Below are 27,500 nucleotides of genomic sequence, written 5' to 3' on the forward strand. Positions count from 1 at the left end.
TTCTTTTAATTGATAACAGAGAATATTATAGAGAATCATGTGCTGAGTTATTTCACACATTCCACCTTCATCGTGTTTGTGTGTTGGTTAGTCAGCGTATAACTGTTTTGCATTTAGATTGTTTCTGTAATACGCTGTGCATGTGTTCGAGTGGTTATCTAGAATCCTTTCCAATTACTATACGTACATCAATATGCACTCGTTCTGGTCTGTGTTATACTACATCTAAATGCAAAAATAACAGTAATAATACATGAAAGATATAATGTTCCCGGTATACCGGTCACTACTTCGCCCCCTCCTCCGCGTTTGTTACAAAATGGCATCTCAGTCAGTTCTTCATTAAATCCAATATCATAATTCTCTTCGTATTGTAGTTACCGGTTGTAGCTGATAAACATCGAGCAACAGAGGAAGTAATCTGGTGTGCTACTGTAGTTTTACAGCATGGCTTCACTGATGGACTTTCAATTTAAAATTATTTATAGTAGATATCTTTTTCCGAATGATACAGAGAAATACAGAGAGAATTAGTAACTATTTATACTCGTATGTACATACACACACACACACATATATATATATATATATATATATATATATATATATATATATATATATATATATATATATATATATATATACATATATACTGTATATATGCATACATCGCATAAAGTTAAAAAGTTATGAATATCACATTTACTTCCACGTTTACTATATTGGCACTCACTCTTAAAAGTTATACCACGAAGTACGAATTACAGAGAAAGTGATTTTCGTTTTTTAATGAACTGCTTTGAGAAATATTTCCAAATAAACCAGAGTAGTGCTCAGCCCTCCTTATAAAGAATCACGTTACTTGTTTGGGTCGCATAACTTTTCGAAATTTGCGGAAAGGTTGACTATACGAAATCATTTTTGAGGAACATTTTGAAATAATTCAGGTTCCTGTAATAACTGTCAAACAGGACTGCAGAAAAATAAATGAGGATGAGAGGTACTCTACAATAAAAATCTGTGGTATTTATGTATGCTAGTAAACGACAGAAACACAGTGCCCATGTTCACATGGTAGAAGGAACAAACAGACCATAACAGAGAATTAAGAAATATGAGACACAGAAAAGAAAGATGAATGGATCTCGTTGTATCATTCTTGCAAAATGTGAAAATAAAAGTGAGCATTTAGCAAAAATGAAAAATCTCTTGACTGATGGAAACGCATACAAAGAAATACATAAAATCCTGTAGACAGTGTGATTAATTTCAGTACAGTTAAAAGAGAATGAAAAGCTAATAAGAAAGTGGTTTGCCCTCTCCAACAGTACCGTACAACAAAAACGCATAAAACAAATTTTCCCGCTCAATCAGTTATTAGGTCGCCAGCCCTGCAGATACCATCTCCGATGCCAACGTTCTTAACCCACTGGTTGGTACCATCTCCAATGCCAACAGTCTTAACCCACCGGTTGGTACCATCTCTGATGCCAAACTTCTTAACCCACTAGTTGGTACCATCTACGGTGGCCGGTAATAAAGTCACAGGGAAAAATCCACAGAAAAAAAGTCACAAATTTGGCTAGGAAAAAGTCACAGGAAAAAGGTCACATTAATTTATGGCGGCCGGTAATAAGGTCACAGGGGGAAGTGTCACAATATTTCTTGGGGGTCATTATCTTTAAGATATTTACAGTCTTTTGTTTATGTTTATAAGGAAATCTCCAACGGGCTTGCACTAAACACGCGGCAAAGCCCTTGGGGGTCACTATATAGGAAATATAATTGACTTTTATCCTGTAACTTTATTTCTGACTCTTTTTTCTATGCCTTTTTTTAGCTGGATTCATAGATTACTACACCAGTCAAATGCTTATCGGTATCTGCTCTATAAGAATTTACTGCTTCTGATATTAAAGAATGTTATTCCTGTTTTCGTACACTTCATGTTCATCAAAATAAACACTAGCTTTTAATGGTTGATGCCAAATGGAAACCCCTACTAAGTTATTATAATGAGATCGACCTCCAAACAAAGCAGGCTTTATAACAATACAATATCTAAAACATATATCAGTAAAATATATGAGATTCTTTGTGTTTAAACCTATGTTATTATAATGAGATCGACCTCCAAACAAAGCAAGCTTTATAACAATACAATATCTAAAACATATATCAGTAAAATATATGAGATTCTTTGTGTTTAAACCTATGTTATTATAATGAGATCGACCTCCAAACAAAGCAAGCTTTATAACAATACAATATCTAGAACATATATCAGTAAAATATATGAGATTCTTTGTGTTTATACCTAACACCGAAGTACTTCCTTGTTACCCATTGTCACGTATGATGCTGAATTTAGACTACAGTCATTTTTGTTACACTGAGAAAATACTCCTACAAAATCAACCTGTCTCTCGTTTCTAGCCGTTAAAAAGTGTAAATCTGTTGCATTAACCCTGACTGGATTATACATGTAAATGACGTGCCGACAAAAGCTGCTGCAGCTTATTTCTCTTTTAATACAAGTTTATCACTGATGAAATTTCCAAAGAATTCAATATTCACACCAGTGCCATCAGAATAATATCTTCCACAAAATTAATATATCTTGCCCCCACAGTATTCTTTTGCAGATATACTGAAATGACGCATGATTATTTAGTTACTGAGTTATGGGCAGAACCAGCCCCGTTTCAAGGAAACCCTTCCCACCCCCACCCCCTTTAATGCCCTTTGGTGCTAGTGATGTCATACCACCCCAGTATCCTTTTCGAGATAGTAAGTCATATGTATACCAAGTTTGGTTGAAATTCCTCAATGAGTTTCAGTTTTGCTGGAACTGTAACACACACACACATACATACACGCATCCATTTATATTAATATATATATATATATATATATATATATATATATATATATATATATATATATATATATATATATATATATATATATATATATATATGATTACAATCATATAACACATGATTTGCTATATATACCCATATAATAAGTGAAAAATATTCTGATGCTATTGTGGGTCCTGACCGGTTTTACATGATTTCTAAGCCAATAACAAAGGACTTCCTTAACGGCTTAAAAATAAAGTCGAATAAGGTCAAAAAAATTCTGATATCTTATTTTACCATCTGACCATGTGAATATATATGATTTATAATATAATAACAATATACTTCCTAACGGCTTAAAAATAAATATTTATATATAAGGTATATATAAATACTGAGTATCTTATTTTTACCATCTGTGGTGATACATGAATATATATATATATATATATATATATATATATATATATATATATATATATATATATATATATATATATATATATACTGTATATATATATATATATATATATATATATATACATATATATATATATATATATATATATATATATATATATATATATATTGTCATCTTGTTGTCATTTAATTGTTTGATTTTACATTATTATTGATTAAACCTGAGTGTTAAATACTGTATTAGTCTGTTAGCTCGTTCTCCTCCTCTCAGGTGGTTTGTGTGTTTGAAACTATTTGCTAATGGCTGTTTTGTTTTTTTCATATTTGGTGCGTGAGTGGAGGTGGCTCCGTGTTTTCCTGGTGGTGCTTTTGGCCGAAACGAGGAATCGTTTCTGAGCATCCTTACAGAGTGGAATGATATTGGCTAGCTGTTTGAATCATCCGATATATTTGGATGTACTTGAAGCACCGGGATTTTTCTGCCACGTATTTCCAGCTCCTCCTTGCTTAGTTATAAAGCCGAGGGGGCCTCTCTGAGCCACGGTATGGTGATACTCAAATTACTTAAATTATATTTTTGATCACGGCATAGGGACCTTAAACGGATCTTTAGCCTGTCCCTGCTATCTGTGCTGTTTGGCGGAGCACGCCATATTCATTCCTCATTGTTGGGAGCCGTGATTTGATATCTTCCTGTGTTAATCTCCGGACGCGGAGATTCTAGTTTTGCAGAGATCACGGCCAATTATTGAGAAATGGAGAAAAACCACCTTAGGAGTATAATATTAGAGTGTATTGGTCAGGTTATTCCTCCTTTTTGTTTGCCTCCTCCTGTCTGAACCCCCTTCTTTTGTGGATAATTGTGTTGCAGGCTATCTTTAGTAGTATGAGTGTTTATTATTGTTATTAATTAATTAAGGGTGTTAGCTATTCATTTATTTGATGTATTGAGGTTCAGGTGTAACTTCTATCTGGTTATTTATGTATTAAATTAAGTTTTTATTCCTGGTGTTTTGTTTACCCCCCTGAATTGATTTTTGCACACCTTTTTTTTTTGTACTATTCCACCTACCGTGGACTTAGTACCTGTGATTTGAACACTTTTAAAGCTTTTTTGAGATTGAGTATTGAGTGGTGGCAAAACCAGCCATCACAATATATATATATATATATATATATATATATATATATATATATATATATATATATATATATATATATATATATATATATATATATATATATATATATATATATATATATATATATATATGAGAGAGAGAGAGAGAGAGAGAGAGAGAGAGAGAGAGAGAGAGAGAGAGAGAGAGAAAAGAAATTTGAATAAAATGATCATTTCCGGCACGCCCGTTAACGTTCTTCTCGGCCTTTGTTTAGTTAAACATGAAAAATAGTCATGTTACATGCTAAGAATGGGGCTCAGTTCTTGAATGAGTACGTCTTTCGACCACCTTATTAAACGTATGCCTGGATTCTGATAGGAAACGGACAATAGATTATTCCAAGAAACACTCCCACAACTTATTTGCCTAATAATCTTGGAACCGTTTTGACAGCAAACTATGTTGCACATTGATAAACACAAACTTCCAATTTATCCTAAATATTTAGAATACGGGAGATTCTTAGCAATCTCAGTCACCCGCTGCGTCGGTGGCAATGAGAAAAATTTTCCTTCTTCAGGAGTTCGTGTCAATTTCCAAACCAAGCAAATTCTTGCCGTGCAACGAACTGGCAAGCAATTCGAGTACCTTTCTTTCAAAGCCAATTGTTATAATCACTGACACGAATCATGTCAAAGCTTACTGTACATTTCCAGCACAGTGAGCCAAGCATTCTTTTATCCAATATGATTTTATAGAAGAAAATCATAAATATATGCACATACAAATATGTGTACAGTACGTAGATATATAATCGTATTAGCCACACTCCCCTCAGAACTTCTCGTGGCTCTTATTATTACATACGTATCTGGTAAAAAGTGACCAGTAGATTCTACACACACATATTATATATATATATATATATATATATATATATATATATATATATATATATATATATATATATATATATATATATATATATATATATATATATATATATATATATGCACCTGAAAAACAGCACCAACTTTTTTCATTCCCCAAATATCCTCAGAGAAATAGAATGAACGGAAATTTTTAAGTAATGGAATTTTCCTTTGAACTTAATCGGCTCGTTTTTCGTGATATTTAATATATTTATCCCTCTCTCTCTCTCTCTCTCTTTGTGTATATAGTATATATATGTATATATATATATATATATATATATATATATATATATATATATATATATATATATATATATATATATATATGTATATATATATATATATATATATATATATATATATATATATATATATATATATATATATATATATATATATATATATATATATATATATATATATATATATATATATATATATATATATATATATATATATATATATATATATGCGTGTTTGTGGGTTTATCGAAAAGCCCACAGTTTATTCTATTTTCACTTTAATAAAACCTCCGTAAATATTCTTGCTTTCCATTTATGTTCCATATTTCTCATTTGCGTGATTCATTTAATTAATTTTAGAAGAAACTTTCCGCCACTTTTCCTATTTCGTTCGAAAAGGAAATAATTCATGAAGGCAAGTGGAGAAGTTAGGTCGAGTCAACAGTATTTTATGTCTCCTCGAAGTTATAGCTTTTATCTGAATGTGTTTCGGCATCTGCATCATGAAGGGAAGTCAAAATATGTAAAGTCTCACAAATAATAAGTTTAGAAGAAATACAGAATAATTTATTGACGGGCTGACAGCAGTATAGTTCTCACCATATTCTCTCTATCTCTCTCTCTCTCTCGGAGAGCTGTTAATCAGCTCAGTGGTCTGGTTAAACTAAGGTATACTTTTCTCTTCTCTTGTCCGTCTGGCCCAGACAAGAAATGTTGACGCCGGTATATTATTATATCTCTGTGGAAGTACTTATGGATTGCTTTGTTTTCATGTTCATTTTGAAATTTCTCCTCGAAGCCAGATCAGATATCCTTGCCATTCATATAAGCTTCGAAATGTTTCGGGTATTCTTTCTGAATTAAAGCAAAAGGCAGGAGCAGAATTATGGAGAGTATTGTTGGATGTGTGAATTTTTATGCAGTGGAAACAGTCGTTAAAATTAAATATATCTTACATTATGTGCGTTTGCTTTTTATTATCTATTTTTGAAAACTAACAAATAACCCATTTGTGCACGATCTGTAATGGAGTCAGTCATTATAATATATATATATATATATATATATATATATATATATATATATATATATATAATATATATACATATATATATGTGTGTGTGTGTGTGTGTGTGTATGTATGTATGTATGTGTGCATGTGTATGTATATAAGGCTTTGAATGATTTCCTACTGTATTATAACAATGAAAAAAAGAACATTCACCATCTACTTTATCCCCTAATAGTCCGTACACAGTAAAGTGGTTGCTTGCATAATCATGTCAGACTTGTTTGGATTCATTTAAGAAAAAAAACGAACTCTTATGTTAAAGAACAACTGTGATTAAAAGTCAAATGAAACTACTGGCCAGGAACGTACCCAACATAGGTAGCAGAAATGAGTCATGAGGTCTTGTATGTATGTATATATATATATATATATATATATATATATATATATATATATATATATATATATATATATATATATATATATATATATATATATATATATATATTGGTAGGGTATTCATAAATGAACAAATCAACCTTCTTCATTGAAATAATGTCTGTATTTATTATAAGAGTACTATCAGACCTTTTACAGCGTGACAGGGGACCGATGCATGGTTTTCCCTCTGTCATTTAAATGAACTAATCTTTCCTGGAAGTTCCTTCGTCGATTGAAATCAATGTATTGAGTTGCCCAAGGTTTCAGGCTGACAAAACGTACCGCAATTATCTAGATCCATAATAATTTTAAAAAGTTTATGCCGAGGAATTATAAACAAATACCAATTACCGAATGCAAAAATGCAGGGAATTAAAATGAAACTTTTTAAGATATTCGGAAGTGCAAACTTATACGTAAAAAAAACTCATACATCACTACTTACTAAATTTGGATGCAAGAGATTACATAAATAAATACATATACGCACTCAGGAAAAATTACAACTATGCTAACTGTTGGGGTACGTTGGCCGGCTGCCAGTCGGCTCACCCCACCGGCCTTTGATCAAGGTAGGTTGCGTTGCCAGAGAAAGTAAATTGTTTTACATCATCTGCACGTTATGAATACAAAACGTTCTTCGAGGCTGACTCAGTCACTGCTTTAAATAGTAGCCGCGGTTCTGGTCCGGGGATTCATTCGTCTCTTTGATACCACTTCGGTCACATATGAGGGCCTCAGAACCAGAAGGTTGTAAACGCCACTTTTTAAAAAATGAGTAAATTGACTTTAAAGTCTAGCATTCATTACTCTGCTTCTAAGAAAGATATTGATTTAAACAAGTTTCATACCAGAAATTTTTGTGAAAATTTTAAAAAATTGCAGGGAATCAAAATGTCCGCCTAAACATTTGTTTATATTCTGAAACACTTTAAACCATAATTAGATGTGTAAAATGATAATAAAGTGTTATTATATTCGTGGTATAACAACAATGAATGTAATAATAATTATAATATAATGATAATATAATACTTACTAAATTATGGATCAGTAATCAATATAGTGTGATTACATAAAAAATAATACATATACGTAATAACGATGCAGACGAAAAACCTTACATCGTCATAATGTTTAACCATTAAAACTGTTGTGCAGGCACGAGTTTGTCTGTACACCGAGAAACATACTCTTGGCCATCGTGCAGTAACTTACATTATTTTTTTTCCATGGCGTTTCATTCCTTGTCCTTTTTCTTCCTCTTGATCACTACATCACAGTGATCACTCTCACTATCAGAGTAATGCGTAAATAAGGGATAATAATAAAAAAACAAATCACAACACTACGGACATTCAATTGAAAATCACTAGACTGGGAATGTAAACATCAGAGATGTAAACTGCGCGGTAATTGGCCGAACTTACGAGCCCCCTTATGCAAAATGCTGATTGGCCTAGAACTGAATACCCGTTTAGTGACGCGATTGGCTCGCTCTGAGCTGCACTGCCTTCTGGTTGTAACTGAGCTATGAGGCTGTAAGCTCCGCGCGACACCACGTTCATTCATTCTAAAATCGATAATTTCTACTGTTCCATTAGGGATTTCGATTACTGAAACGGCTGAATAGCATAGAAATGCCACGAATAGACAGAGAAACTTTGCCACATCACTGGTATGCCTAACTCCAAATCGGTGGGGGTGGCGTTTACAACCTTCTGGTTCTGAGGCCCTCATATGATATCCAAGTTTCTCCGATCAGCGGGTTTTCAACTCAGTCGTCCAGTCCAGGTTCTTTTCATCACACCAGTTTCTATTGAGTTGATCTCCGGAATGGTGGCGATGGATATAAAATCCTTAATGCTGTTGCTGGCACTGGGTTTTGCTGATTGCAAACCTATGGACAAGACTCAAGAAAACCACAGCGGACATCAGTTCACTGAATTACAAGGCGACAATCACCTCAAAGCTTCGGTATCAAAAATCAACTTTATTGACCAGGAGGCTGTTGTAACGGGATCGCTCAAACATCGAAATTGTACTGAAGCAGTTCCTAGCGAGGAATCTTCGCATACTGTGAAAGTTTCTTTCGAAGATGACCAAAACATTCTTGTGAACTCCGAATAGCGATAAACAATAGTGAAGCTTATATCCTAGAGGAGACTTTGAAAATCAGTGCCACGATCTGTAGCCCTGATGACTGCCACAACAAGTTTGACCATTGTCAGCTGGAAAAGATCGCTCCTGCAATATTCAACTTGAAAGTCAAGGTTGGGCGCGATTATGTCCAGTGGATCGACTTACCACTGATGGTATATCAGGTGCACAGGGTCAATGAGTGTGATTAAATATATTCTACATGGCAAATCTTATTACTCTGGAGGTCGCACTTTCACAAAAAGGAAATACTCAATATGTGATAGTTTTTGAGAGAAATGGTGGAAGATAAGCGAAAATTAGTTTTGAGTCACCCATCCACAGTTTATTCATTTCCTATGAAACGAACAAACAAACGCGAAAAAGAATCAGTAAATACATATATATATATATATATATATATATATATATATATATATATATATGTATATATATGTATATATATATATATATGTATATATATGTATATATATGTATATATATGTATAATTACTAAAAGGACCTCATTCAAACTGGATGGTATTTAATGGAGTTTTTATTCAAAAAGTTACAAGCTTTCTTGGACAAACAGTCCACATTATCAAGTATCCGTACAATGAGCAAACGCATAGTCCGGCTGTATTTATATCTGTGTGCTGGGTACTTTTAATCCTATAATCGCCTAGCTCTTCCTGTGTGACCTCCACCCTCTCTTGACCTTGGTCTTTCTCTGATCCCTGGTTCCAGATGTCCGTTTTCCGTGCGTTCTCTTGCGTTTTTTCTTCGTTTCCTTGCTACTGTGGAGTATATGATTTTTCTAGATATGCTGTCTTCAAAGCCGTTTCCGGTGTTCCCTGCCATCGTGTTGTTGGCGCAAGTTATGAAGGCGTTCTCTACAACCAGTCTAGATGTTTTGTTGGTGTTCCTGTACAGAAAACTCATATTTTCCCAGTCTATTCTGTGATCATTTTCCCAACAGTGTTTGGCAACTGCCGACGTCTGATTATAATGCCTTATGTTCTGCAGATGTTGTTTGCTTCGCTCTTTACATGATTTGCCAGTTTCGCCATAGTACCCTTCTTCACAGTCTAGACACGCTGCCATATAAACCCCCTCTAATCTCTTCCCCCTCTACCGACTTTTTGTTTCTGACTATTTTATTCTAATGGTGTTTTTGTAGCTGCCTATCAATTTGAAATTATTTAGCTTCCTGTTGATGGGTGCAATAGAGTTGTTGTCCGGAACTGTAATTATTTTCTTTCCTACCAAATGTTCCTTTTCAATCCTTTCCCTCTCCCCAAAATAGTTTTTCCTTGCTTTGATATGTGCCCACTCCCACCAATACTTAGGGTAGCCTAATCTCCTAAAACTCTCCCTCAGGTAATCCAACTCTTCGTCTAAAAATTCGGGACTGCAAATCCTATAAGCCCTGATGGCCAACCCTGTCATTAATCCTATTTTTATTTCTTTCCTATGACTGGAGAACCTATGTATGTATGAATTGGTGTGTGTCTTCTTCCTATATATTTATGGTAGCCCTAAGATCCACAAGGAAGGGTGCCCGCTAAGACCGATCGTGGCATCGACGAGATCACCGCAGAGGAGGCTGGAGAAATTTCTTTCCAACATAATGGGAAAATGGGTAGGCTTAGTATCCGAAGGGCATTTAAAACACAACATGAACCTGATAGACGAATTATCCAAAATTAACGTAAAAGACTGCAAATTTGCAAGTTTGGATGTAACTTCCCTGTTCACTAACGTACCAGTAAAGACGACGATGGAAATAATAAAAAAGAATATGGAGGAGGGGGTCTATACATGCGACATAGATCATGACGTTTTAATAAAAATGCTAACAGCGGCCCTCAGCGTCAATGTTTTCAAGTGGGGCGAAAACCATTATATACAAAAAAAAAATGGCGTGGCCATGGGTTCAAGTCCTTCACCAATTCTAGCCAATATCTTTATGGAATGGTTTGAAAAGGAAGAGGTGGGCAAAGTAAATAAAGGGAACTTAAATATCGTAAAATGGGTAAGATACGTTGATGACATCTTGATCATTTACAAGGGAGAAAGGGAAGATCTACACAAGTTTTTAGAAAACATAAATAAACTAAATGAACACATCAAGTTCACATTAGAAGAAGAGAAGGAAGGAGAAATTCCTTTCTTGGACGTCCTGGTCAAGAGGGTAGGGGAGAATTTAAAATTCAAGGTATATAGGAAGAAGACACACACCAATTCATACATACATAGGTTCTCCAGTCATAGGAAAGAAATAAAAATAGGATTAATGACAGGGTTGGCCATCAGGGCTTATAGGATTTGCAGTCCCGAATTTTTAGACGAAGAGTTGGATTACCTGAGGGAGAGTTTTAGGAGATTAGGCTACCCTAAGTATTGGTGGGAGGGGCACATATCAAAGCAAGGAAAAACTATTTTGGGAGAGGGAAAGGATTGAAAAGGAACATTTGGTAGGAAAGAAAATAATTACAGTTCCGGACAACAACTCTATTGCACCCATCAACAGGAAGCTAAATAATTTCAAATTGATAGGCAGCTACAAAAACACCATTAGGAATAAAATAGTTAGAAACAAAAAGTCGGTAGAGGGGGGAAGAGATTAGAGGGGGTTTATATGGCAGCGTGTCTAGACTGTGAAGAAGGGTACTATGGCGAAACTGGCAAATCATGTAAAGCGCGAAGCAAACAACATCTGCAGAACATAAGGCATTATAATCAGACGTCGGCAGTTGCCAAACACTGTTGGGAAAATGATCACAGAATAGACTGGGAAAATATGAGTTTTTCTGTACAGGAACACCAACAAAACATCTAGACTGGTTGTAGAGAACGCCTTCATAACTTGCGCCAACAACACGATGGCAGGGAACACCGAAACGGCTTTGAAGCCAGCATATCTAGAAAAATCATATACTCCACAGTAGCAAGGAAACGAAGAAAAAACGCAAGAGAACGCACGGAAAACGGACATCTGGAACCAGGGATCAGAGAAAGACCAAGGTCAAGAGAGGTGGAGGTCACACAGGAAGAGCTAGGCGATTATAGGATTAAAAGTACCCAGCACACAGATATAAATACAGCCGGACTATGCGTTTGCTCATTGTACGGATACTTGATAATGTGGACTGTTTGTCCAAGAAAGCTTGTAACTTTTTGAATAAAAACTCCATTAAATACCATCCAGTTTGAATGAGGTCCTTTTTAGTAATTCTACTAATGCACAGAACAATTGTGTATGTGATAAAGTTAATATATATATATATATATATATATATATATATATATATATATATATATATATATATATATATATATATATATATATATATATTTATATATATATATATATATATATATATATATATATATATATATATATATATATATATATATATATATATATATATATATATATATATATATATATATATATATATATATATATGCGTGTGTGTGTGTGTACACTGTGCATAACGATGTCATCAACACTGGTGGGATCTCACTGCATCCCTCCCCCTCGACTCTGGCCTTGTAGGGCACATTCTCTCATCATGCTTTGTGACCTTTAAGGAATGAGCAGGAGCTTTTAGACTGAAGATGATTTTCTTTATGATCCACACGATGATAATCAGACAAATGAAAGCTTAGAAATAGTCGAAGTCGGTCAGGATCTACACCTACAGTAGCCCCTGATTTTTTACTTGTGGTGATGTTTGATAAACAATCACGTGTTGGTGTGATTATAGTCATATATATATATATATATATATATATGTATATAAAATATTTATGTATATATATATACCATCAATATACTCATATTTCTAGAAACAATTTTAATGGTAGTTGTTTACGCTCTAAATTCACGGATAACTGCGGCTCATTCTATTTCTCTGAGAGTATTTGCATTGTTAAAACTCACAACCATGTTTTCAGCATGGGTATCAGTATATATATACCAGGATTCTTGTATTAAAATAACATAATGGCTAAGAGAGTATTTGATTCCATCCCTTTAACAAGGTTCATGCCGGTGACTACAGCAACCATCTTTGAAAGAAACATACTAAAATTCCACACCAAGCATTTCTTTCTTCGGTGCTTGGCCGTTTCGTTTGATGAACATAGTCTTGTCAACTAGAGATATGAAAGGCCATAGAGGAATTAGATTCAGGCTACTTAACAATTAGTAAGAATACATAAGAAATAGGGGATAAAAAACAAGTGCCTAGGCAATGCAGGAAGAGTCATTATTCCTAGCTCATCTTTGAATTCTTGCAAGGTAGTATACAAAAGAATATCATGCCTTACGGTTTCACAACAAAATCAGAAAAAAATACCACGCCAGAATAGAGTTAAGCATTTCCGCTTCATTCCTATAAACGTTACTCCTTGAGGTACAAAAGGCAATGTTAAAAAATGGCAAAAAATAGAGCTTGCAACGTTAAAAATTCTGAATACTGAAATAGAAGGTAATTCCGTTCCATAGAGAAATTACACGTGTTTGCGTGTGGCATTTATGATGCTGTTTCTTTTTCTTATATTTTCTATTCGATGAATTTGTATTGACGTCTTTTCAACGTCCTGCTTTCTCTCCATCTTCCAACCAGGACAAAATTCGTGAATATGACCATCTTCGAAAAAGAGCGCCACTGGGGAAGAACCAAATCACACATGAGGGACAGCTGTTAATAATAATTCCCACATAAAAAGGTAGTCACTTTCATAACTTTAGGCCCTGTTCAAAGACACAGCTGGAGGTGAACATCAATATACAAGAGACATGAACAGGACTGGGGACGAATGAGTTACAAAGTGGCATTTTCAAACGGACATAACTTTCCTTTCATGGTTACCTGCAGTTAACAGGACGCAGACGAAGGTGCAGGCAGCAGGTGCTTGCTTCCTTTTTCACGTGTGCATGTCTTCAGACCTATAAATGGTGTGTGTATTAAAATTCCAACCGTTTTTATCCACAGGAAAAATATACTGTTCAAACAAGACATATTCCTAAAATCAACAATCTATACCGTTTCACTTTTCAGATACATCATGGACAGCTAAATAACTTATTCAGCTTGAGTTCTTCCAGTTATCTGATTGTCTCTGCATATTTCTCAAATGTTATCATTTCACCCACCTACAGTACATCAGATCGCAATTAACGCTGCTTACTTTGAACTTTCTTAGCAAATTCTCTCTACTAAAATTAATGAAAAAATAAGAACACTAAATCTCGATAGATTTAATATTTTTCTTTTGACTGACAACAGAGAATATTACAGAGAATCATGTGCTGAATTACTTCAGTAGTTATTTCACACATTCCACCTTCATCGTGTTTGTGTGTTGGTTAGTCAGCGTATAACTGTTTTGCATTTAGATTGTTTCTGTAATACGCTGTGCATGTGTTCGAGTGGTTATCTAGAATCCTTTCCGATCTCTATACGTACATCAATACGAGTATGCACTCGTTCTGGTCTGTGTTATACTACATCTAAATGCAAAAATAACAGTAATAATACATGAAAGATATAATGTTCCCGGTATACCGGTCACTACTTCGCCCCCTCCTCCGCGTTTGTTACAAAATGGCATCTCAGTCAGTTCTTCATTAAATCCAATATCATAATTCTCTTCGTATTGTAGTTACCGGTTGTAGCTGATAAACATCGAGCAACAGAGGAAGTAATCTGGTGTGCTACTGTAGTTTTACAGCATGGCTTCACTGATGGACTTTCAATTTAAAATTATTTATAGTAGATATCTTTTTCCGAATGATACAGAGAAATACAGAGAGGATTAGTAACTATTTATATGTACACACACACCACACACACACACACACACACACACACACACATATATATATATATATATATATATATATATATATATATATATATATATATATTTATATATATATATATATATATATATATATATATATATATATATATATATATATATATATATATTATATATGCATACATCGTATAAAGTTAAAAGTTATGAATATCACATTTACTTCCACGTTTACTATATTGGCACTCACTCTTAAAAGTTATACCACGAAGTACGAATTACAGAGAAAGTGATTTTCGTTTTTTAATGAACTGCTTTGAGAAATATTTCCAAATAAACCAGAGTAGTGCTCAGCCCTCCTTATAAAGAATCACGTTACTTGTTTGGGTCGCATAACTTTTCGAAATTTGCGGAAAGCTTGACTATACGAAATCATTTTTGAGGAACATTTTGAAATAATTCAGGTTGCTATAATAACTGGCAAACAGGACTGCAGAAAAATAAATGACAAAACCGGATGAGAAGTACTCTACAATATAAATTTGTAGCATTTATGTATGCAAATAAACAACAAAAAAAAAACAGTGTCCATGTTCACACGGTAGAAGGAACAAACAGACCATAACAGAGAATTAAGAAATATGAGACACAGAAAAGAAAGATGAATGGATCTCGTTGCATCATTCTTGCAAAGTGTGAATTTTTATTTTGCAATAAAATATATCAATACCGCAGTTTTCCATCTTCTTAGGGTAAACTCGCTGGTATGTTGGCCCTACTCGCCTGCCCGGGAAAAACCTCAGGTACGTAGTACTTAGGTTCCAACTCCTTTTATGACCTTTGCGTGTGGCCGTTATCTAACTGATCTAAAAAAAAATTCCTTTGTTAATATCAAATAATGTGAAAAAGTCACCGTTTTTGGATATACCACGCTCCCTGTTTTTTCTGATCTTTGCTGCCAGCATATTAAATCATACACGCTTTGTTGAGTTTTCTTGAGACTTGAAGCAGTAATGTAACGTCGGTGAGTTTTTTTTTTTTACTAAGCTTCCTCCAGTTTAAAAAAGCTTTATTTTGATGTTATTCATCATTAATGGTAAGATTGCTCATACATAAAAGAAGCGCCTTTTCTAGTGTCTCTTTGCGGTAGAACTAAATTAATGACAGTCATTTGACCAATGACAGAGCCTTTTCAATCGTCGTCAGATCAAGTTTCAGACGTCCTTAAAGCTTCTTCCTCTCGCTCTCTTTTTATCATTCTTTTTTGGGCCATTATTCATTAGAGCTGTCAAGAAACTTCTTCCTCCATTCAAATAGCAGTGTATCACCTATGAAGCAATTCCTTTTTGCGTTCATGTACTTTGCATAAAACCGAAAATCCCTAGGTTTTTAAGAACTGTGGCTGTTTTTCTATAGTGAACATCAGAAGTCATTCTCACCTTTTGTTTTGCCTAATCTTTACAATATTACATCTTTCAAGAAGATGAATTACCTCTTAGGGTAGAGGTCTTAGCCTGTATGTTTCGCCCTTTCTAAATCAGGTCTGGCTTGATAAGGGTATTAGCTGGTCTGTCTCACGACCTGTATTCAAATAATGCTCACTTGCACACACACTGGATAGAGGAGGTGGTCTTCAGTGCCTGACTAAGGCTGACTGGATTTGGATACGATCATTAAAACACATTGTACCTCTGTTGACCAGAGCTGTGAACTATGCATATGATACTTAGAGAACTGTTGTGTGTCGCAACCAGGATGAAGAATGGCGTGGGCTTCCGTTGACCTAAGCATTGATCAAGTAGCTGAACGACTATGATGGTCACAACTAATAAAGAATGGGATGGGATAGCAACCTCATCCCATAACACTTGCTGAAGACCAGATGTCTTACTAATTATACCAATACTGGTTGTGCAATAGAGCCTTCTGGTAAATATAGAAACACGCACACACACATATATACACATAATATATATATATATATATATATATATATATATATATATATATATATATATATATATATATATATATATATATATATATATATATATATATATATATATATATATATATATATATATATATATATATATATATATATATATATATATATATATATATATATATATATATATATATATATATATATATATATATATATATATATATATATATATATATATATATATATATATATAATCAGATGATAAAAGGAAGTCTCGCAAATGATAAATCCCAAGAAAACAGTGACGACGGTATTTTTCGTTCGAAGCGTCATATCTCAATCTCTAACTAGGCTAACAGACTCGTTACGTTTATCACGATTTTCCAACTTATATCCCACCGACCTCTTTCAAAGAGTAAACAAACAACACAAGTAAATATAAAAGGACTACCAGTTCCCTTTCTTTTTTAATTTTCTAGTCACTTGTAAATCCACTCAGTCTCCGAAGATTGATAATGCCAATTAAACTGACTCACTTTATTAATGCAACTGTTTTATAACTGTCGAGTTTCGAATTAAGAACACAAATTAACTTGTGGCACGAAAACACTGTAATAAACGTTCGACCGGAATTGTACGGCTTGTGTCGTTTCCAATTTTTATCCATTGTTTATTAGCCCTCTATTCTATCGGCATAATCGGGATTTAATAAATCTATGAAATACTTAACAGAACCATGAAAATTAGGTCAGTTTTAGGCATGGTTTTTTTCTTTCCATGCACTCATTATGATTAATGAGCGCATTATCAACGTCATAACAATGTCAAAGACTACAGTTTAACAATCATTTATTTTCCTAATATCTTTTCACTAACAAAACATATTGTATCGACAGAGGGATGATGACGATGATGACGATGATGATGACGATGATAAAAGCATTTCAGACTGCGACTTCGAATACGTCTGCTCCATTCTCAGATACCAAGAGTAGTGATGTAGACGCTTTTTTTTTTTTTTTTTTTACAACTGCAGAATGATATCATACTATTCTAAGCGATTCAAGTAATGGCCAATACTGGACCATCTCTCTAATATATTCACCGTAGTTTTAGTATTGATGGAAATTTAAAATTCGTTTTAGACATGAAAGTTAAAGGCACTTTCTACCATCAGTTATTACATGTGTGCGTTGCTTGCAACTAAAATAACGATAAATTCCTGCAACAGAAATCGGGTAATTTGTTCTTACGTATTAACGTTTTATATCACTACTAGAAATATAAGACTTATTCCAAAATAATTAGATTTGATACGTGAATTATATACATCAAGCAACACCACTGGGAAGAAGTGAAAAACGGCTGTAAATCCCGACAAGCATCAAGAGTGAATAAAGTCATCAATGGACACCACGCGCCTCTTCGATCTTTGTGCGTTCTCTTTCCCACCCTGGAATGCGCCGTTCAAGATTTTGCAGACCCCTCCTCACTCAAGCCAAAGAACTACCTGCTGCTTCTTCTTGAATGCCGGAAGAAGGTGATTCCAAGATCACTAATAACTAAATCCTTGTTGAAATTTAAAGACTGACCCTTCGCTGAAATCCATCCATGAAAGTTGAAAAACACATTAACATCAAGATATCGGAAAATGCAAAGTTGTTTGAAGAACTGTCGAGAAAAAGAAGGCATTCCGAAGCCTTATTGTCACCTGAGTGAAATTATTTCCTACGAGAATACAGTTATGGGACAACGAGAAGAAAAGTGTATTAAGGCTTGAACAGAAACATGAAAATAAGATGACACTGCTGATTTCAAGAAGTTAGCGGGCTACCAACGCCAACCTATCGGACAGACACGCCTTTACAGGAATATGGCCAACGCCTTATGTTACGGCTTAAATTTCGATTTGTCATCTGCTGTATCGAATACCCTGGGTATCACAACCGGACTGGGTAATCTGGAAAAGTAGGGTGACATTGCCAGAGAGGATTTGAACATAATCAGGGGAATGTTTACGGAAATATGAAATAGCCAGAAACTCCAAATGTCCCTAAAAGATTTATAGTTGCCATCCCTGAATTGAAATATGGTATAAATAGACAAATGACGAAAGTGGGAAAATCAAGGGATCTGGTAATTCAAAATAAAAGTGAGCATTTAGCAAAAATGAAAAATCTCTTGACTGATGGAAATGCATACAAAGAAATATATAAAAATCCTGTAGACAGTGTGATTAAATTCAGTAGAGTTAAAAGGAAATGAAAAGCTAATATATAAGAAAGTGGTTTGCCCTCTCCAACGGTACCGTATATGTATGGAACAACAAAACGCATAAAACAAATTTTCCCGCTCGATCAGTTATTAGTTCGGCCGGCGCTGCATCTAACAATTTAGAAATGTACCTAGTGGATATTCTTAACCCACTGGTTGATACCATCTCCGATGCCAAACTTCTTAAGCCACTGGTTGGTACCATTTCCAATGCCAATATTCTTAACCCACCGAGTGGTATCATCTCTGATGCCAAACTTCTTAACCCACTGGTTGGTACCATCTCTGATGCCAAACTTCTTAACCCACTAGTTGGTACCATCTACGGTGGCCGGTAATAAAGTCACAGGGAAAAATCCACAGAAAAAAAGTCACAAATTTGGCTAGGAAAAAGTCACAGGAAAAAGGTCACATTAATTTATAGCGGCCGGTAATAAGGGCACAGGGGGAAGTGTCACAATATTTCTTGGGGGCCATTATCTTTAAGATATTTACAGTCTTTTGTTTACGTTTATACGGAAATCTCGAACGGGCTTGTACTAAACACGCGGCAAAAGGCCTTGGGGGTCACTATCTAGGAAAGATTATTGTGATTTTTTTCCCTGTCACTTTTTTCCTGACTTTTTTTCTGTGCCTTTTTTAGCTGGACTCATAGATAACTACATCAGTCAAATGCTTATCGGTATCTGCTCTATAAGAATTTACTGCTTCTGATATTAAAGAATGTTATTCCTGTTTTCGTACACTTCATGTTCATCAAAATAAACACTAGCTTTTAATGGAAAACCCTACTATATTATTATAATGAGATCGACCTCCAACCAAAGCAAGCTTTATGACAATGCAATATCTAAAACATATATCAGTAAAATATATAACAGATTCTTTGTGTTTATACCTAACACCCGAAGTACATCCTTGTTAACCATTGTCAAGAATGATGCTGAATTTAGACTACAGTCATTTTTGTTACACTGAGAAAATACTCCTACAAAATCAACCTGTCTCTCGTTTCTAGCCGTTAAAAAGTGTAAATCTGTTGCATTAACCCTGACTGATTACACATGTAAATGACGAGCCGACAAAGCCGCTGCAGCTTATTTCTCTTTTTATACAGATTTATCTACCAATGAAATTTCCCAAGAATTCAATATTTAAACCAATGCCATCAGAATAATATCTTCCACAAAAGTAATATATCTTGCCCCCACAGTATTCTTTTCCAGATAGCAAGTCATATGTATACCGAAATGACGCATGATTAAAACGTAGAGTTTATTAGTTACTGAGTTATAGGCAGAATCAGCCCCGTTTCAAGGAAGCCCTTCCCACCCCCACCCCTTCAATGCCCTTTGGTGTTAGTGATGTCATACCCCCACAGCATTCTTTTCGAGATAGTAAGTTAATATGTATACCAAGTTTGGTTGAAATTGCTCAGTGCGTTTCAGTTTTGCTGGAACTGGAACACACACACATACATACATATATACATCCATTTACGTACCACCATAAGAGGAAAAAAAATCAGATACTGGTTGTCGGTCCTGACCGGTTTTGGCCTGATTTCTAAGCCATTAACAAAGAACTTCCTTAGTGGCTTAAACATAAAGTGAAATCCGGTCAGGACCTACGCTGAGTCTCTTTTTTTTATCATCTGTGGTAATGTACATATATATATATATATATATATATATATATATATATATATATATATATATATATATATATATATATATATATATATATATATATATATATATATAAACACATATACATATATATATAAACATATATATACTGTATATAAATATATATATATATATATATATATATATATATATATATATATATATATATATATATATATATATATATATATATATATATGAGAGAGAGAGAGAGAGAGAGAGAGAGAGAGAGAGAAGAAGAAGAAACTTGAATAAAATTATCATTTCCGGCACGCCCATTGACGTTCTTCTCGGCCTGTGTTTAGAAAGGGCTCATTTCTTGAATGAGTACGTATTTCGACCACCTTATTATACCTATGCCTGGATTCTGTTAGGAAACGGACAACAGATTATTCTAAGAAACACTCCTATAACGTATTTGCCTAATAATCTTGCAACGGTTTGATAGGAAATTATATTGCAAATTGATAAACACTGAAACTTCCAATTTATTCTAAATATTTATAATACGGGAGATTCTTAGCGTTCTCAGTCACGCCCTGCGTCGGTGGCAATGAGGAAAAATTTCCATCTTCAGGAGCTCGTGTAAATCCCCAAACCAAGAAAATTCTTGCCTTGAAACGAACTTGCAAGCAATTCGAGTACCTTTCTCTCATAGCCAATTGTTGCAATCACCGTCAGGAATCCTGTGAAACCTTACATTTCCACCACAAGGAGTTCGTTTCTTTATCTTAAACGAATCCTAACAAGTCTGACATGATTATGCAAGCAACCCACTCGACTGTGTACGTACTACTAGGGCTGGTGCATGTCAGGCTTTTTTCATGGTTATAATACAATAGGAAATCATTCAAAGCCTTATATACAGTACATACACACACACGCACACATATATCCATACGTACATTCATACACACCTACATGTATATAAATATATGTGAAGCTGGGCCTCCTTCCTGGAAAATCAGACAAACGTACCCTATGCTAATTGTTGGGGTACGTTCGCCAGCAGCTTAACAGTAGAAAACGTTCTTCGAGGCCGCTTCACTCGCTGCTATACGCTACCAGTCCTGGTCTGGGAATTCAGTCGTCTCTTCGATACCACTTCGGCCACATACGCCATCCACGTTTCTCCCCTCAGTCTAGGTTCTTTTCATCACACCAGTTTCTACTGAGTTGATCTTCGGAATGATGGGGATGGACATAAAATACTTAATGCTGTTGCTGGCACCGGCTTTTGCTGCTTGCAAACCTATGGACAAGACTCAAGAAAACCACAGCGGACATCAGTTCACTGAATTACAAGGCGACAATCACCTCAAAGCTTCGGTATCAAAAATCAACTTTATTGACCAGAAGGCTGTTGTAACGGGATCGCTCAAACATCGAGATTGTGCTGAAGAAGTTCCTGGAGAGGAGTCTTCGCACACTGTCAAAGTTTCTTTCGAAGAAGATCGCAAACATTTTTGTAAACTCCGAATAGCGATAAACATTAGTGGAGCTTATATCCTAGAAGAGAATTTGAAAATAAATGCCACTATCTGTAGCCCTGATGACTGCCACAAGAAGTTTGACCATTGTCAGCTGGAAAAGAGCGCTCCTGCAATATTCAACTTGAAAGTCAAGGTTGAGCACGATTATGTTCAGTGGATCGACTTGCCATTGATGGTATATCAGGAGCACAGGGTCGACGACTGTGATTAAATATATTCTAAATGGCAAATCTTACTACTCTGTAAGTCGCACTTTCACAAAAAGGAAATACTCAATATATGACAATTTTTTAGAGAAATGGTGAAAGATAAGTGAAAATTAGTTTTGAGTCACTCAGCCACAGTTTATTCATTTCCTATGAAACGAACATACAAATGCGAAAAGAATCAGTGGGGTATATGTATATATATATATATATATATATATATATATATATATATATATATATATATATATATATATATATATATATATATATATATATATATATATATATATATATATGTGTGTGTGTGTGTGTGTGTGTGTGTGTGTGTGTGTGTGTGTGTGTGTATACTGTACATAACGATGTCAGCAGCACCTGTTGGGATCTCACAGCATCCCTCCCTCTCGACTCTGGCCTTGTAGGGCACATTCTCTCATCATGCTTTGTGACCTTTAAGGAATGAGCAAGAGCTTTTAAACTGAAGATGATATTAACAAAGTGACATTTGCATCTAAATTCATATACCTGTCTCCTGTTTGTGACACCAGAAAAACCCCAGTCATTCACTGGTCAACAGCCAATTTTCATCAGGGATTTTATGTGGTGTTTAATATGTAGTTTTGTCCGCTGATTTCAAAAATGCAATCGGTTTCCTTCTATTAGGCACAGTTTTTCTGATGAGATAAGACAGGCACATAACTCTGATCGGCAGCATCGCTACACGTAAACATCTTATACAGGTAAATTCTGATTTGTATTTTATAACCAACTGTGTACATTATGCGATTTTATGTTTTTCTTTATGATTTTAGATGGTTGAAGTCAAGCATTTTTCACAAAATATTTCATCGATCATCTTTTGTACTATCAAAAACTTTACTCTGTTTCAGGTGTCCCATCATCATCATCATCATCAACAACCTCTATTCAGGATGTCAAGGCATTGCAAGAACAGTCCTGATATGTTTTGTCATGTCTGTGGTTCGTTTACTACCAAAGCTCAGCAACGTACCATCACAACTGAAATCAAGAAGACCTACCAGTTATACTTTGGATGTTCTCTTGGCGATCAAGACAGGAGTTGGGCACCGCATATTAGCTGCTCACCTTGTTCAAATGGACTAAGGGATTGGCTTAATAAAAGGAAGACAGCAATGCCGTTTGCGGTACCTATGATATGGAGAGAACCAAAGGATCATTTCACGGACTGTTATTTCTGCAAGGGTAATGTATGTGGGTTTACTGTAAAGACTAGGCGTAAGATTGTGTACCCCAACTTGGAATCAGCAAGAAGACCAGTACCACACAACGATGATGACGTTCCTATTCCAGTGCCAACAGAGAATGGCCTTCATATGTGTGACGAAGATGTTTTTCTTGAGGAAAATACTACTGATGGCGAAGAAACCGAAGTGGATGCAGATTTCGCGATTGAAAATGAAGACGAACCACAGAAATTTTCTCAAGGAGAGTTGAATGATTTGGTTAGAGACTTGTCATTGTCGAAGGATAAAGCTGAACTACTGGCATCTCGTCTACAAGAAAAGTGTCTGCTTAAGAAAGACGTTTGTGTTATCAGTAACATTAAAATGTGGCCTAATAGAGAAAAATGGACCTCGGATGCGTAATCAGCATCAAAAACTAACACAGGAAAGTCAGTTTGCAACTCTGATGATTAAAAAAAGTTTCATTTTGTTAATTATTCTCTTCTGTTTTCTCACGTTTTGTTGACGTGATCTTATCACCGGACTAAGAAACAACATCAATCCGCTTCTCCAAAACATCTTAAACAGTGAAGAGAAAAGATCAAATTGTGGAAAGTTGGATGATGTGTTCGTAACAATTCTGAAATGACGCTTATTTGCCTCATATTGTATATAAAGTCATGCGCGGTGCATACTTGCTTCTTTTTATCATATTTCTGTTAACTATTATCAAAAATTTGAAATGACGCTTATTTGCTTCATACTGTATATAAGCTCATGTGCTGTGCATGCTAGTTTGTTTAGTTCATATTTCTGTTCGCTCTTATTAAAAATTTTAAATGAGGCTTATTTGCCTCATATTTTATATACTCATGTGCTGTGCATACTCGTTTGTTGGTTTCATATTTCTGTTCTATATTATTAAAAATTTTAAATGACGCTTATTTGACTCATATTGTACTGTATATAAAGTCATGAGCGGTGCATACTTGTTTCTTTATATCATATTTCTATTAACTATTATAAAAAATTTGAAATGAACGCTTACTTGCCTCATACTATATATAAACTCATGTGCTGTGCATACGTGTTTGTTTATTTCATATCTCTGTTCACTATTATTTGTCATTTATTATAATATTGCTATTGCTCTGTATTTTTGCATTGTGATTTTTGCCTGTCTCATTATCTACTTCCAATGAAGGATGACGTTTGTTATACCTTGTTACATTGTGCATGTTACCTCAAAGTTCCTAATGTCGTTATGTCTAGTTTCTCTTGGACTTTAACAATACCGCGAATGATGTTGTCACTCTTATTATTCCATTTATTATGAATTATTTACAGCTATCAATTCAATAATTTTACAGAAATTATTGTCGCTGTAACAGAAAAGTCCGTTCACTCGTTATGTTTAGCAAATTGTGTTTGCTTACTGTGTCTGTACACAGACAATCTGAAATTTATTATTATTATTATTATTATTTTTTATTATTATTATTTTTTTATTATTATTATTATTATTATTATGTTACTGGTGGAAATGTAAAGAAATTCGTTTTATATCTCTATCTACGGCCTTTCGAGGAAATACACAATGTAATTATTTTGAATTCTCTTCATCACCTTACCTTGCTGTCAAGAAAAAAGAAGCCGGTTACAGGGATTTTGTGTAATATACTCGCGCACTTCAGATAGAGAGAGAGAGAGAGAGAGAGAGAGAGAGAGAGAGAGAGAGAGAGAGAGAGAGAACTGTCATTAAAGTAACGCAAAAGACAAAGAATAAGGAAACGGGAAGAATTCAAAGACACTGAAGGAATAATCGTGGATTTGAATAAAAAAAAAAAATAAGAAAGAAAAAAAAAACTAATGAAAAACATACCACCACAGCGTCGCATCCTTATCTCAACGTGACTCAAGTGCAGATTTATCCTATGCATGTCTGTCTGTCTGTCTCTCGCTTCCCTTCCTGTAAAAACGCCTTCAATTCCTCTAAACGTTGAGTCATTCGCTTTGCTTTATGGCCAGCACTCAGTCTAACTGAAACAATTTTATTTTGACTTTACTCATGAACAAACAATAAGCCTTAAATGAAAGTACTAGTGGACGTCTTTGAAACCCAAATGCTAAAACATAGTTCGAATCACGTTTTAATTTCTGCCTACATAACTGCTTTAAAGCGTGCTAGCATAAGAGGATTTTCTTACAGGCACCCACGTACACTTGCTCAAACGCGCGCGTGCACGCACGTGCGTGCTATATTATAATGTCACTTTCCGTAATCCAACACAAAATCACGGTATTTTTTTCTTGTGTTAATTTAGTGCTACAAGGAATTCAACTTAGTTGTTTGCCCTTCTGAATTTCAAAAAAAAGTGGTCGGTGGTGGAAGAGCAGGTTTGAATCGGATTAATGTTAGAAAATAGAAACTTGGATTATACGAATGAGGCTGTTTTGGTCACCAAAACACCAAGATATACAAAGCTTGTTTACTAAAATATAGCCTATATCTCGAGAGAGGATCCTTGAGATAAACATAAGGAACACCAAAGACGACGGAGTATGTAGAAACGGTTAATAAAGCAGAATCTTCCACAAATTGAGGAACGATGAAATTTAATACAGATTCTCTCAAGTTCGAATTCAGTGAAAGACTAGAAAAGGGAAATCAAGCAATGGGTAAGCTGAACTAGGTATGATAATCAAATAGAATGCAACAGCAAGCAAAACTAAGATTATACGTACATAGGTTGAGCGCGATCTGCATTACACTTTACGGAAAGGAATTAAGCTATGACAATGAAATCGTCTCTCAAAGAGTTTGTCAATTTGAGAATTAACCTTTACATTAGATAAATTACGTAGGTTTGCAATGCAAAAGTTGTAACTACACCAAGGAATATATGAAAAAATGTATGACAAAGTAACAAAATTTTCCGTAAAATAAGTGGCATCCTGTCATGTCTTCGTTCCAATCTCTCTCTCTCTCTCTCTCTCTCTCTCTCTCAGAAAAAAATATAAATGAAGTATTTAATAGAATAAAAATCTAAAACAATACAAAACAAATAAACGTAATTTTACATATGCAAAAAAAAAACTCTCTCTCTCTCTCTCTCTCTCTCTCTCTCTCTCTCTCTCTCTCGTGCGCGTAATAATCTAAAACTATGTAAAACAAATAAATATGCCTGCTACACATGTCTTGCAGAAAAAAAGATAAATGATGTAATTATAGAATAAAATCCTAAAACTATACAAAATAGATAAATCATTTTACAGTTCAAAACCTTAAGAACTTGAAAATAACACATCTTGTCTGCTTGTTTATACAAGACCTTTGATCTTTCTGGTCCATTGTTTTGAGGGACCCTGACGCAACATTACACCGACTGTGAGGATCTGTGGCCACGTCACCGAAAGACAAGGGACAGTGTTCGCCACCTTTCGACATCTCTCACACACCAATAAATCAGCAGTTCAGAAACCTTGCTTGAAATAACACATGTTACAGACCTCATCTTTCGTCCATTGTTGAGGAACACATCAGCAGCTTATATATTTCCCTACCGCAACTCTCTCTCTCTCTCTCTCTCTCTCTCTCTCTCTCTCTCTCTTTAAGCCAGCGCGACTATAAAGGACTCCTGACACATGAACATTATGTGACACATTACACCGAAGTCAAA

General features: G+C 34.7%; 2 protein-coding genes across 9 annotated transcripts in view; one reads left to right on the top strand and one right to left on the bottom strand.

Moving 5' to 3' along the window:
- Positions 1-27,500, bottom strand: part of LOC136832147 (hyaluronidase B-like) — a 371,768-nt gene that overhangs the window by 160,861 nt on the left and 183,407 nt on the right. For 6 of the 8 annotated variants that reach the window (XM_067092833.1, XM_067092837.1, XM_067092832.1 and 3 more), the window contains one exon: positions 25,565-25,860. The exons of the other annotated variants lie outside the window; for them this stretch is intronic. In XM_067092833.1, the coding sequence (XP_066948934.1) occupies positions 25,748-25,860 (113 nt within the window). In that variant the 3' untranslated portion in view covers positions 25,565-25,747. Of the gene's footprint in view, positions 1-25,564; positions 25,861-27,500 lie in introns of those variants that run through there. 8 annotated transcript variants of the gene reach the window in all.
- LOC136832406 (uncharacterized) lies at positions 22,960-25,213 on the top strand. The gene is made up of 2 exons (XM_067093307.1): positions 22,960-23,355; positions 23,506-25,213. Exon 2 carries the CDS (start codon positions 23,548-23,550, stop codon positions 24,241-24,243), a length of 696 nt encoding a protein of 231 aa, XP_066949408.1. The 5' UTR covers positions 22,960-23,355; positions 23,506-23,547; the 3' UTR covers positions 24,244-25,213.

Source organism: Macrobrachium rosenbergii, chromosome 49 (assembly GCF_040412425.1).
Source record: "Macrobrachium rosenbergii isolate ZJJX-2024 chromosome 49, ASM4041242v1, whole genome shotgun sequence".
NCBI lineage: Eukaryota > Metazoa > Arthropoda > Malacostraca > Decapoda > Palaemonidae > Macrobrachium > Macrobrachium rosenbergii.

Bases quoted from the DNA above. Each gene is read 5' to 3' on its own strand.
- LOC136832406 (XM_067093307.1), top strand. From the start codon at position 23,548: ATGTCAAGGCATTGCAAGAACAGTCCTGATATGTTTTGTCATGTCTGT.